The sequence below is a fragment of the Plectropomus leopardus genome, chromosome 17 (genome assembly GCF_026936395.1).
Source record: "Plectropomus leopardus strain MGB_pleo_1.0 chromosome 17, ASM2693639v1, whole genome shotgun sequence".
Taxonomy (NCBI): domain Eukaryota; kingdom Metazoa; phylum Chordata; class Actinopteri; order Perciformes; family Serranidae; genus Plectropomus; species Plectropomus leopardus.
The window spans coordinates 27,503,650-27,518,008 of NC_142192.1; the positions used below are offsets into that span (position 1 = coordinate 27,503,650).

Sequence of the window (14,359 nt, forward strand, 5' to 3'; positions counted from 1 at the left end):
AACGCGAAACCACAATGTTTTTGCTAAACTGATACACATATACCACATTACTATTTCCCTGACAAACTTAGTGGTTCAGTAAAAAAAATATAAAAAATATGAATGTCTTTCTCACCTTCTGTGTCAATGCTAAAAGGCTTTTATAACTCCAACTAAAAAATCAGACCTAAATTGAGCCTCAGATTTAATCACATTGTTATCGGTAACACACAGTCTCCTTTTTTAATTAAATAAATCAGACAACTGTGTGGGTTTTTTTCATCATAAACTGTTTTCAAACTTTATTCTCCTTAAGGGAAGAAACAGTCTGTTCAGATGAGCAAGAGGTGTAACTGTGCATACAGTATGCAAGAGTGTAGCATAAGAGGGCAGTTAATAACTGTACTATTTATCAGGAGCATCGGTAATAACATTAACAAGAATATTGAGAATCTGTTATTTTTCATTAAAAAGACACAATGAAATACAAGGAGGAGTATACATGAAGACAATCAGCCAGTTGGTACGGGCTGCTTGAACATTTTGATTGGGTAGAAGATAGCTTGCGCACAAAAACATGGCAGCAGTGTCCCAGGTCACCGAGCCTCGCTTTATGTTATTCAGTCAAATATCACCAGACCATTTGTTGAGGTGTTAATGGACCCTCATCTGTGATCAAAAATTGGTTTTCACAATCTTGTCTTATTAGCCAAATAAACGTATCGTTAACTTGGCAAAAACAATCCTACATTACAGAAAGAATTAAACATTCCTTCGCATAATTTTCCAACTTTTTGGGCAACTCCCAAACTTGAATTTCTGATTCTTTTACACACTTTTTTAAAACATGGTGGTTACAGTCCATCAGCACCAAAGGTGACCTGGGACACAGCCAGTGATTTGGTACTTGTTAATTTGAGTTCCTTTAGTTTCCATATATGCTTTACACAGGACATACTTCCCTTTTACAGATGAAAAAGTCTTTTCTATCTATTTTATGTACAGCATACTGCAATACAATAATGCCTCAGATTGATAATAATGTGGATAACATTTGCAATACAGTTATAATGAAAGTAGTAATAATATGTATGAAAAGTTCTTTAAACAAAGATTGATAACAGTACCTGTCAGCCATTTTTTATCACACAATCATTATTTCCTCAATGTCCAACTATAACGAGTTGGGCTGCCTTTTCTCATTGGAGGACAGTAAACCGTCTTTCTTTTTATAGTAACAAAAAAGGGGACAAAAACACTCTGTTAGGACTTTTCTCTCTGTTCCCTTCACATTCATGCATCACTTTGCTTTCTCTCTGAATTTGTTCACACGTTCCTCTGTTGGTAGAAAAATACATACATATGATATATATATAAAAAAAAAGTACAATAATGACAAACATAGACGTGAAGTACAAGCTTCATCAAGTGCTTTCTTTTAAGACCCCTCCCACCCCACCAGCCCTGTTTTCTCTGTCTCTGTTTCCATCACGTTCTGCTGCAGATTCCTCATTTTTTAGTGCATTCTTGAATCGGTCCGTCTCTTTTATTCAATACTTTGGGCTCCCACGAAGAAACGGTTCCTCCTCAACTCCTCGCTGTCTGAGGGGAGGTGAGCGTAAAAGAAAAAGACATCAGGATTTGTGATCACTTTGAGATTCAGTCCCAGGTTTTAGCCTTATCCAATGATGCACTGATTTATTTTCTTTTTTGCTGCCTCTCTTCTTTTGTAGTATTTTCTCAAGCTCCAGTTCAGCCTCTCCGATCCGACCTCGGTTGTCCAGAAGTGTCATTCAAAAGGCATTCAAAGTTTTTTTAATTAGTCCTTCACTGCAGTCTTTTGCCAATGATTCCTTGTCTTGTTTCTCCTCCTTGTTTTGGCTTGAACTAAATAATGGAGAATGTTCAGATTAATGTGATTTGAACAAAAAAATTACACCATTCTCTTGATCGTTAATGTGCAGAGAGTGATGGCATTTTTTAATTTACAGATATTTTACATCTTAATCCTCCGATGGTGAGAAGGGACACCAGTGAGCCTCTTTTATCAAGACTCTCAGAGGAGGATTGCTGGTTTTGGATCAGTGTATTATTAAAAAAAAGTAATTTTATTACTGGTCCACTGACTCTTGGAATAGTTGATTAAAGGTAAGATTAGACTAAATATGAGATAAATATAATTAAAAATTCAGATTTTGGTTTAATCGACATTGCAATCACAATGACATAAAAGCCAAACCTGATCTTAGACGAGGTTTTAGTTAAATTTGGAGGAATGTGGCTCCCGACTGAAGAGTAAACTACTTCTATCAGTGTCCTCGACCAGCATTTCTACTGAGAGATCTTGGCACAAGTGGGTTCAGGAATCGAGAAGCACATTGTAAAATATCTGTGTTTTGACAAGTAATTTATGGCTGTATTCAGCATGAGCTTCTTTAAAATGAAGAAAAAACTGGCAATGGGTGAATAAAATCTTACTTGTGTTTCTGAATATTACAATGGTAAAATTGTCCACCCTATGAGCCATTTTTTCTTGCTGAAGAAGACTATAAAACTGAACACAGTTAATTACTTTTTCATATGGACCTTTTTACACTGCGGACACAATTAGTAATTGCTCAAACAGAGTGGGAAGACGCAGCCTACGAGTTCATGTGCTCCACCTGTATAGCTGACGTGGACACAGTGAGGCAGAGGTCTTTGTGGGCCACTGGCAGGTCCGCCACAGTGACTGGTTTGTACTGGATCTCGCTGGCCGACACTGTCTTGTACTGATGCAGGTCAAACGGGCATGGAACCACAGCCTCCGTGGGCTGCTGGGCTGGCTGGTAGCTGCCTGGTGGTCCAGGGTTGGGGTTCTGGGTGTTGTTGTTCGGGTTGTTCTGGCTTTGGAGCTGGCCCGCTCTGCCCGCACCTCCTCCTCCGCCTCTCCCCCGGCCGCGGCCTCGGCCCCTGCCGCTGCCTGGCGTGAGGCCCTGGGCCTGCTGAGCAGCTACTGTCGCTGCCACTGTTAGCGGGTCGGGGTTGTGCTTCCTCATGTGTTTCATCAGATACGTCTCCTAGAGTTGTGAAAAGAAAAAGAAGCAGAAGACATGAAGAAATGACAATTATAAGCTGCATTGAAGCATAAGGCACAGTTTCATATTTTACACACTTTACACACTCAGTACATTATCCATATTATAATTTAAATATTCACAAATTAGTGCTATTTGTCTATTACTTGAGTTCTTCCATTTAAATATTTACACACTTACCTACTTTATTTAACATTTTTAAATATTTACATACTGTGCAAGTTGTTAACTCTTTGTTGTATTTCTGTTTTTATATTTTCATATACTTGTGCTGGTACTTAATTTCTACTTGAGCTAATTCTCCATGCTGGCATCAGAGAGACTGTAACAAACCACAATTTCCCCCCGGGGATCGATGAAGTATTTCTGACTCTGAGGGCAGAACTACTACAAAGAGAACTTAATACACTCTCCAAACCAGAGTCAGAGTACATTGTGCAAAAACTATGATGTGTGACAACAAGTGTGAGAGCTCACCGAGGTATAGGATCGGTTACAGAGGCCACAGGAGAACAGCTTGGCATGCTTGACAGTGTGTGTGGACAGGTGCACCTCCAGGCTGGCGGCATCTGTGTAACCACGGTTACAGTTGTGGCACTTGAACGGCTTGTCTTTGTTATGCTGCCGACGGTGAGACTGTGGGAAGAAGACGGGGGACAGACGAGGGTTTGGATAAACATCCATAAGCATAACCAACAGTTGGGTTCACACCCAAATGTGGTAAAAAATTTAAACAAATGTTTAGAAAATCAACCAAAAAAAGCAAATTTCTTAACTTTCCATCCACTATTATTCATCAAGATAAGCAGTAGGTGGTGAAAATGATCCAGTCAGATGCAACAGCTCTAATGTTACGGCATAATTTATTAGCTCAGTCGGTTTCCATTGTATTTAGTCACATTTACCAATAAAAACTGATACACAAACTTGTCCACCTCCCTAAGTGTAAAAAGTTAAAAGTTAGTTCAAATTTTTTGGTGTTTCCACTGAAAATGTGCATAAAAACAGGTGAATGGAAAGACATCTAAAAATGTAATGCTTTCCAAATACACAATCATTCTGAGAGTACCACAAAAAGGTCTCATTAAGCTTTTTGATTTCATAACCTTTTACAAAGATGTACTTTTCAGTAAGAACATTTAACTAGATCCTGAATTGACCAACACTAGAAAAGGAAGAAAATCACACCTTTTCTTCACTCCTTTCTTAGCTTTCATGTCACCTAAATTTAAAATTCATATTTATATTTAGGCTGGAAAAAAAGAGAGAAAAAAGTCATCAGGTCAGTAGCAAGGATCAAACCGCTGAATGAATGTACCTGTAGGTTTGACAGCTGAGTGAAAGCTTTTTCGCAGCCAGGATGGTTACACTTGTACGGTCGGTCGCCGGTATGAATCCTGAAAAATCACAGTAAGACACACCATGAGCTAATTACAAAATAAAATTTACTTCATTGCTGCACTTGTATAAAGAAAATGAGTGAATCTGGCATGTTTTCTATGACCACAGAAATATTAAGCACATACAGGAGTGTTACGTACAAATAAAGGTTGCTTATTCTTCCTGCATCACTTACCATCATTAACAAATACAAGTAAACATATTAAGGGTTTTTTTTAAAAGCATCAAGAAAGAAACTCAGTATCTCAAACAAATGTTTTCTCATGTTTCATTTTCTTCTGCTTTTACTTTTGGTATGTGACTTTATTAATTATTATGTAATTATGTGAGTTGCAAAAACTTTTGTGGGTATTTGTACCTCTTAAAAGGTTTTAGATACTCTTGATCCTGCATTTAGACCAGTGTATGATTAGGTTTTTAATGTAAAGTCCAGGAAATTGGCCATTCTGTGTAAGAACTGAAAATGTCTTAGTTTTGCAATTCTTGATCTGATTCATCAAAAAACATATATGTTGTGACAACCCTCCCTGACAGCACAGCATGCCTCCCTCATTTGAAGGATGTTATCATCATGCAAAAGAGACTGAAACAGTCACAAAGTCATAACTCTCCACACACCTGCTCCCATACATGCACACATAAAAACACAACCGGCCATTCAAACCCACCCCAGCCCAGCCCGGACCAGTACCGTGTGTGCTGCTGTAGGTGACTGAGCTGCCTGAATGTTTTCTGGCAGTAGGAGCAGGCGTAGGGCTTGGCCCCGGTGTGGATGCGGATGTGCTGGGACAGGTAGCTGGAGTTGGCAAACGACTTGGAGCAGTGGGGGCACTTGTGGGGCTTGGCCTCCGTGTGGTTTCTAACACGGGGGAAACCGGGATTGGAGGGGTGAGGAAGTGGAGAGAGAGAAACAGAGAGAGAAACAGCGAGAGATTTTTAAGCTACAGCATGACCAAACTTCACGATGAACTGAAGACCAAATCATGCGTCAAAGTTCACAGGATCTGCAATCAACTGCGTTGATCATAGATCATTACGTTTGACAGTGTGCTCTTTGTGCTGTGTCTGAGTTGTGAAAACACAGAACAAAAACATACAGCAAGCACAGTCACGCTTTTCTCTTTCTCGCTCTCTCTCTCTCTCGCAGACTCTCTCTCCATTGGTGTGCCCTGCTTTAAGTGGAGTGTGAGTGTGTCTCTATGAATGTCTGGCTCTGCAGCAGCCAAATTGAAATGTAAATTCAAGACGAGGCCGACAGGCCAGTGGAGCGCATCTTCCTGTTTAAAATTAATGGCCTGAAACCCACAAAGGAAACTCAGTGGATGACAATAAGGGAAATGAAAACGTGAAGAAGGTGAATGACAAGGTCAAATGTAGAATTAAAACATTGATCAGTCATGATGGCATGAATGGGAGACAGGTGCTTTCATCACTTACACCATCACACGTCATACAAGTTAGACTGCTCTCAATGTAAGTTGTAACTTGTGTGATATAAATAACAGACTTACTTTCTGTCGATCATTTTCACTATCTGATAATCAGCTTTATTAATAACTTTAATTAGTGACTATCTATACGATCTTATCCAAAATTCTTTTTTCACTGCTTTTTAATGGGGATTTTTTTAACAGTTCAAGTGGCTCCAGTGACAGTGAAAGGTTTCCAGGAGGTGTCTCAGACACAGGAGGGGATGTGTAAAGGAGTTGTGTGAGAGCGGACGTGGATCCAGAGCAAAAAGATCAACTTATGCTGAATTTCCACTGCATGGTAAACAAGGCCCTACTCGACTCAACTCACTCTTTTTCTGTTTTCCTTTTGCAAAAGTGATACTTGAAAGTTGATACTTTTTTGGTACCATCTCAGTCTACAATCCAAGCAAGACTAAAAGTAGGAGTTAAAACACTGATATGTCAGCGAGAATCATCCTTTGCAGGCGAATAATTGACGCAGTGCAGATGTTCCTCTGTTTGATCGGCGATTACAAGATTCAGTGTTACATTAAAGATGATATCACAGCTAGGGTGCTGTTCACCTTGGAACTGGTGCTTCTTAATACTGTACCCGAATCTAATGGTACCTTTTATTTGGTACTTTCTTTTTCCTGTAATAATGTTATTTTTGAAAAAGCTGCAGGAGTGACATAGTAGACTAAAAAGCAATTCTGCTTCTCCGCTCTTACTTAATTAAACATAGAGATACTGCTCTATGTGTCCTGCTTGTGTGTGTGTGTCTGCTTGTATAGCAATAATACTTTTTTACTATTACTTAAAAAACATTAAAAAAAAAAAAAACATAAAATAGTTGATGCTAAAACTATTGAGGCAGATTGGTGCTGCAGTGATACGCAGTAACATGCTTGCGTCTCCTGTCTGAAGTTGGACCCGGCGGCTCCGCAGAGCTCCATCACTAGCAACTGAGATCTGCTTTTAAGCTCAGTGGTGCTTTACGGCACTTTCACCTCTTGTCTAAACCCATCGTTCTCACTTAAGTACGCTCTCAAATACTGAAATCTGGCAACAACAAATTAAATGTGAAATGGTACTCTGCAGTATTGATGTTATCGGTCAGTACCATTAATAGTACCAAGTTTGGTACCTAAAACCAATCGCAGCAATTTCACGTAGCGTCACTGTGATGATCAGCTGAGAATGCAGCCTACACTGAGGGGGCACTATACGCAGTGAAAAACGAAATAGAGAGAAGCACCTGGTATCAAGAGTGAGCAGAGTCAAGTTGAGCCAAACCATGCAGTTTAAATGAGGCATGAAATTAGGCAACATGCATGCAGTACCAAGTGAAGCTTGTGATAGTGTCACCGACAGGATGGGGAAATGTAACACCAACCACTTGCTAAATAAGGTTATATTCTTGTGCTAACTGGTACAGTAAGATGACTTCCTCTACCAAACACTGTGGCATGCATACACACAGGTTCTTCTGCAATCTGGAGGGTGTTAGCTTGTAAATTGTAAAAGCAACTGTTAAATTTAATGATGAAGCTGGCTTCTTGTCCTGATAATTAATCATAATTAATCAGTTACCGGAAATTAAACAATCTTAAGTTATAAAAACAGAAATTAACAAGCTTCGAACCATGATTTACTTAAAGTTTGGTGAAAGTGTCGCACCTTCAGAAGTGATGCTTAAACTGTGTACAAACAGCTTTCTGAACTGTAAAAATTCTCCCAAAAGACCCCAGCAAATCCCCAACTCACCATCCCTCCCTTCCTCCATTGGTCAGCACACAGGCCCACACACACGTGCTTCAACAACAGAAACCACATGCAAAAGTACACTGCTCCTACACACTCACAGACAGACACACACACACACACACACACACACACACACACACACACACACACACACACACACACACACACACACACACACACAGGACCCCACAACCCACTCAGTCCAGTACCGTGTGTGCTGCTGTAGGTGACTGAGCTGCCTGAATGTTTTCTGGCAGTAGGTGCAGGTGTAGGGCTTGGCCCCGCTGTGGATGCGGATGTGCTGGGACAGGTAGCTGGAGTTGGCAAACGACTTGGAGCAGTGGGGGCACTTGTGGGGCTTGGCCTCCGTGTGGGACTTGGCGTGGATCTGCATGTCTGACTTGCTGAAGAACGTCACTGCACACATCCGACACCTTGGCAAGTGAGGAGTGAGTGAGAGAATAAAACCTTTATGGAGGAGTCTATAGAGGCAGACGACCTCTTCTAAATGTTCAGTAAATATTTCACTCTGATTTAAATATCTTTGCACTACCTGTAGGATTTGGGGCCATCTTTGTTGGTGTGATCATCCTCATCATTTGACAGGTCATATGGGTCAGCAGCGTGGTGCTGTAACACAATAACAACATATTAGTTATCATAAAAGGCACAACTGAGACAATCCACGTTAGGCAGAAAATAAGCAACAGCTAAAGACTGAAGCAAAGAGACAAGAGACTCTCACCTGTCCACCAGCGGCGAGGTGTGCCAATATTAATGCATCACTTCCTGGAGGGAGGACTCCACCCACTCCGGCCACTCTGCCCATCATCTGTTTGCTCTTCCTGCCTCGCTTTGATGGCGTCGGCATGACAACTGCAGGAGGGATGGCAATGTCGTCCTTTTTGTCTGGATACAAGAGAAAAGTAAAAAGAGGGGGAAGGGAAAGGAGAGGGGATGAAGGGAGAGTTGTGTGAAAACAGCATCTATTGCATGGAAACATCTGACGCAATCCATCCCACACATCGCAAACTGGAGTTGTTATGTAGGTGGGGGGGTTGACTTGGTCCGAAGAAATACCAAATATTACAAAAGAGTATGGACACAGTTACACAAGTGTGTGAATGCTTGCATGTGTATGGATGTCACAACACAAGAAAGGCAGGAAAAGATAAATTTGGGATTGAAAACGGGAATTTCTTGTTCAAATGAAATGACATTTTGTGTCTGGCTTTAACTCACATAGATTTAACTCCGAAACACTAAGAAAAAAAGGTCCTTGTTACATAAAATTTAATCTCCCCTATCGTTCATCTATCAGCCCTTGCTCCACTTGAGCTGCTCGATGGCCATCCATGTTTACAGCAGGCAGGTCTTAGCTGTGAATTTTGAAAGGAAACTTTGACAATTTTTATAATCAGCTATGTGTCATCACAGTGTTTGCAGATCAACAGCGTTCGGCTTCCTACTGTCTTGAGTTAGCAAGACTTTTTTGCACTTAAAATATTGGCACAATTTGCCACTTTGTAGCATGCAGATTTCAGTAACATTAACCGTAGTTGCTAGAGGAAAAAATATGAAAGAAAATATAGATATAAATGGAGCATCTGAAAACTGATTAGGACACTGATTACCATGGCAAGGATTGACGCTTTGAAGCAGTCGTGTCAGCCCTACAGTTAGTTGTGAAGGACAAACGGTCGACAAATTGATCAAATCACTCAATAATTACAATTCTATTTAAAATCCACGTGCATTTTCATCTCCACTATTTTTATCAATTAGTTTTTGTTACTTCCATCCCTCGTGAGACGCTGACTAAAACAATTTCATGTTAAAAATGGTCAGCATAAACACTGATAATAACTTTAATTCCACTATCCGCAGTATTTTTTAACATGTTGAAATCACTCAAGAGATGGTGAATGCATCCATGTCTTACCCGTATTTGAGGGGTGCACAGCAGACACTATCATGGTGGTGGCAGTTGGGTGTCCAGCAACAAACGACTGTGTGGAGGCAGTGGGGACCAGCGTGCCTTGAGGGGTGGTGATCACTAACCCCGCTGAGAGGAAAAGAGAAACTGTGACCTGACTGTCGGTCAAAACAAACGTTTTACATTAGGCTACTGTTTCTATTGAGAGGAACTAACAGCTCAGTATGTTCACTGTCTAAATAACCTTCATTACAGACACTGCCGATTTTAAAAGCCACAAAAATACTTTGTGTTTTGGCAGAAGCCTCAGCACTAACACGCCAGGCTTATCATGATGCTTTTTTTGGATTTAGGCAGGAAATAAAAGAGAAAAAGCCCACTCACCTGCAGTCATGATGCCTGTAGAGGGAACTGGCACAACGGTGATGTTCTGTGTGGTGTGCGACTGGTGCAGGTGTCCCCCGAGCGCACTCATGCCGCCGCCACCTCCTCCTGTGCCCCCACCTCCTTCCTGTTTGGGGACCAGCCGCACCCCGGACCCAGCGTCCACTGAGCCGGGTATGGCGAGCACAGCCGTAGGGTAGTGGGGGGAGGAGGTGGAAGACGCAGAGGAGTGAGGGAAGGAGGGCGCGTTGGCCTTCTCTGGACCCAGCTGCTCCTTTGCCTTGTTCAGGAACATGGCGTTCTCGATCTAGATTGGGATGAGTAGAGGGGCGGGTCGGTGGTAAGGAGGAAGGAAAGGAGTGTGGTGGGATGGGTGAGGGTAAAAATTTGGAGGTGTAGGATTGGAGGAAGTGAGCACAGGGAAGGAAGATGAAGGGTGAAATGAAGGAGGAAGGAGGCCATGAGAGATGAGGAAGAGAAGGTGAGACAGGTGTATGAGGAAAGGCAGATTGGAAGAGAACAAAAAGGACAGAGGAAAAAGAATAAAGTAAAGGATAGGAAGAAAGACACAAGCATGGAGGTGGGGAAAAGGAGTTAAGGATGGGTTTACATTGATAAAAAAGAAAAAGATGGGAGTGATACAGGTAGCAAGGAAGAGGGGCGAGGCAATAAACGTGAAAGTGATGATGGGATGAAGAAAGTAAGAGGAGAAAAGGGCGGGTGGATAATGAGGGAAAACGTTGATGGTAAAAAGTTAGCAGGATGAGGAGAGCGAAGGTTGGGAGTCGATAATGAGTTCAATCCATGAAGAGACAAGACAGCGGAGGAGAAGGCGGCAATGGGAGAAAAGAAAAGAAAATGAAAGCATGGTGAGATGCACAAACAGTAAACGAAAAAAAGGAACAAAGAGGGGTTGAAGAGATGAGAGAGGAGAGGGGGGACAGGAGTGATCAAGTGAATCCTCCCCATGTCAAGAACTCATATTCAAATAACTTTTATGTGAGATTAAGCCAACTTCATCGACTAAGCGAGCATTGTTCGGTGGTGTTATTAAAAACATGTTCAGGGTCAAATCACTGTCTGTTGTTATGTCAAGTATTTCCATTAACAGTCAATGTGATTATCACTTCCGGTTATCTTTTGACAACACATACCACTATACCATGTGTATTTCAAGACAATTCCAACAATAAGGTTGTCTCTACCTGTCCTTGTACAGTGGGGACGGGAGACCAAAAGTATGATGAGTTGAAATGGGAATCGTCCATTATTTCTGTAATTAAAAAGCAACACACTTAGAAAAAAACCTGTCCTCCTCCTCCTTCTTATTATGTTTTTGTTTTTACTTTCATGCATGGCTGCGTTCCAATCATCTTAGTTTGTTTCCTTTCCATGTATCCTCTCCTTCAAACACATTAAACACTGACGAGTCTCAGGATCAGTGTGTAGTGAATTTTATTTTTGGTTGAGCTGGTTGATCGGTCTATTAAATCAGCCACGCTGCTAGGCTAGAAACAAATGTTTTGTGGGATCCCACAGGGACGTGCTTTTAGGTTTCCTGTTTTTTATTAAACAATATTTGATCACATTCAAAGAGAAGAGGATGGGAAAGGAATCAAGCAAAGATGCTCAATCCCAAGAGGGATGGATATCAAAAAATCTACAGGAGGATAGAAGAGGCAAGAGTTGAGAAAACACTATTGACAATCGGTCTTTGAGGCTTTTGATAATGTTTTGTAACACAGCCCATGCACTTCATCACCAGTCTCTTACACAGTTTGCATTGCTACTAACAAATTACACAATCTTAAAGTGGTTGCTGTATCATTGTTAATGCATCTAATTTTGGAGTGCAACCAAATGCTGTGTCAAAATGTTGTAACTATTTATTGCCTGGAAGAGTGACACAGAGGCGTGCTATGCTAAACTAAATACTACAACAGCATGTGTTGAAAATAACATCCCGTCTAAGAGTGCGTATGGTTCGTTAAGGCCAACACTCACTGTTTAAGAAACTACTGTCTATCTTTTCATGATCAAACCTCTGATCTTCTGCTTCCCGATCATCTCCCACTGATACATAGGCAACATGTTTTCTGTAGCACAAAAAAGGAAGTTTCATACTTTCATTGTTCTATTTTGGCATGCATTTGCACTTTATTTCCACATATTTTGCTACTGTTAACTGAAAAAAGTTTTGTGGGTTTGCTTTTTCTGTATGCATGTGAAGATTGTGAATGCCATGCATAGCCATATTGCTCACGTACCAAGAAAAGCAAGCATGTAAGGACGCTAGTAAAGCTTAACCTGCATTTAATGTAATTTATGGCTGTTAGGGGAAGATAGGCCTATGCAAATTTACAGCAACATCACGTAATACTAAAAAAAATTGAAACAACGATATTTTTCATGCAAAACATTCGCAATGCATATCTCAAGGCATGTTTTCATGAGCCCCCTCTCCCCCTCTGCAGTTGCACAGCATATAAATAAATAATGTGGCGAGCTTTTATGGCAAATTAATTGATTTCTCACAGGCTGCAGCTATCTGGCAATTCAGGGGCCGTTAATAATACAATGCAAAGCCAATGTTTCAGTTCTCTGAGAGCCATGTTTTACGAGGGGCACTAGCTGGCTCCAAAACTGTGGCACAGCTAGCTGACGTTAGCATAGACTGATTAAATCTGCGAAATAGTCAGAAATCGTTAAAACAATCAGGGAGCCGGTTGCAAAGCACGTAGCATTAGATGTGTTGCACTGCTGCTAACCAGCTGCCAGCAGCTAAATGAGATAGCTGAGTTATAAACAAACGTGGCTAGCGTTAGCTGGTTAACGCAACAGACAAGGGGAGCTAGCTAACTTGCCTCCATTAATTTTCTCCTTTTGTTCGCTGGGTTGCTCTTAGCTACAAGGAGGCCTGTATATTCATATGCTTAACTAGCTTGCCGTTTGGTAAACACAAACAGCCGTGCTCCCTCCATTCCTCACTCCCTGCTCATCTCGCTGAGAGAAAATAAAAAAAGAGAAAAAAAGTCTCGAATAAAAAAAAAAAAACAAAAAAAACCGAAGACAGAAAAAAAAAAACGTCGACGCCGTCGCCTCTGTAGGAGACGCAGCTTCATGCAGACTTCCGGCGGTCGGGACGACGGTGCTCTCAGACACACGGAAAATAACAGTTAATTAACAGCCGACTAATAACTCCTGTGTTAATTACCGGTGAAATCGACTCCCCGTCAACCCCCCCGGAGCCTCCTCGGGTCGGGACAGTTGGGAAACTTTGTCCAAATCCGCCCCTCAAACCCCTCAGATATGCCTTTTTTTTCTTCGTTTTTTTTTCCTTTTTTTCCCTCCAGCTCTCCTCAGCAGAGTCAAGTCCTCCACCGCCACGCTGCTGCGCTTCCGGCCTCGCTTTCAAAAATAAAATACATATTGAGAATTTAAAAACTTCAAAAATTTGATTTTTTTTTTAGCACTTTTTTTTAACACTTTTTTAACACTTTTAGCTGTATTTTATGTATGAAAACTGTTATACAAATAAAGATTATTATGATTATTATTAAACTAAACAAAACAAACAAACAAAAAAAAATATAATATAATATTACAGCATTACTGTGTAACTAATGTTGTTCTTCTGTCTATTTGCATAAATTTATACTTTTTGGTCCATTTAGCCAACTTGTCACATAGGCTACTTTTACGTTTGATATATATATATATATATATATATATATATATATATATATATATATATATATATATATATATATATATATATGATTATTATTATTATATATATATTATTATTATTATTATTATTCTAAACTAAATTAAACTAAACTAAATAAAACTAAACTAAATATAACACAAAATAAATAGGACTAATATATGATATATATATATATATATATATATATATATATATTTTTTTTTTATTATTATTATTATATTATTCTAAACTAAATTAAACTAAACTAAATAGAATAAAACTAAATATAGCACAAAATAAATAGGACTAATAGACTAATATTTGCATTAATTAATACTTTTTGGTTTGTTTAGCTTAATTATCGCATGCTTTGAGGTTTGATATTGTTTTAAGATATGTATTAAGATCGGATTTTCGGAAGTTATCCATAAGGGCAGTTTCTTTTTTGTATGATAATGAACAAATGAATTATACACTTCACTCTTGGAGAAATTTTGATTTTTGAGTAATATTTACAAGTCAGGTTTGTTGAGTGAAATGTCAAAATGTCTAGGAGGATCTACCTGAAAATACGTCCAGAGGATAGTCACGTGTACAGGTTGGGGGGAAAAGTGTTATAATGTTTCCCCATTTCAGCCTATTACAGAGGATGCAT

The 14,359-nt window shown here is 40.0% G+C and overlaps 1 protein-coding gene across 6 annotated transcripts; it reads right to left on the reverse strand.

Moving 5' to 3' along the window:
- Positions 1–193: 193 nt before the first annotated feature.
- On the reverse strand, positions 194–13,371 carry znf384a (zinc finger protein 384 a). 6 transcript variants are annotated; one of them, XM_088090370.1, is made up of 12 exons: positions 13,210–13,370; positions 11,201–11,268; positions 9,996–10,302; positions 9,618–9,740; positions 8,421–8,584; positions 8,229–8,305; positions 7,885–8,109; positions 5,149–5,316; positions 4,375–4,453; positions 3,534–3,692; positions 2,643–3,038; positions 194–1,866 (listed from the first exon to the last, which is right to left on the reverse strand). In XM_088090370.1, exons 2-12 carry the CDS (start codon positions 11,261–11,263, stop codon positions 1,807–1,809), a joined length of 1,821 nt encoding a protein of 606 aa, XP_087946496.1. In that variant the 5' UTR covers positions 11,264–11,268; positions 13,210–13,370; the 3' UTR covers positions 194–1,806. The 6 variants fall into 6 exon arrangements, with proteins under 6 accessions (XP_087946496.1, XP_087946497.1, XP_087946498.1 ...); XM_088090371.1 differs by lacking the exon at positions 13,210–13,370 and adding an exon at positions 12,860–13,043; XM_088090372.1 differs by lacking the exon at positions 5,149–5,316 and having other exon boundaries at positions 13,210–13,371.
- Between the last annotated feature and the right edge of the window lie 988 nt (positions 13,372–14,359).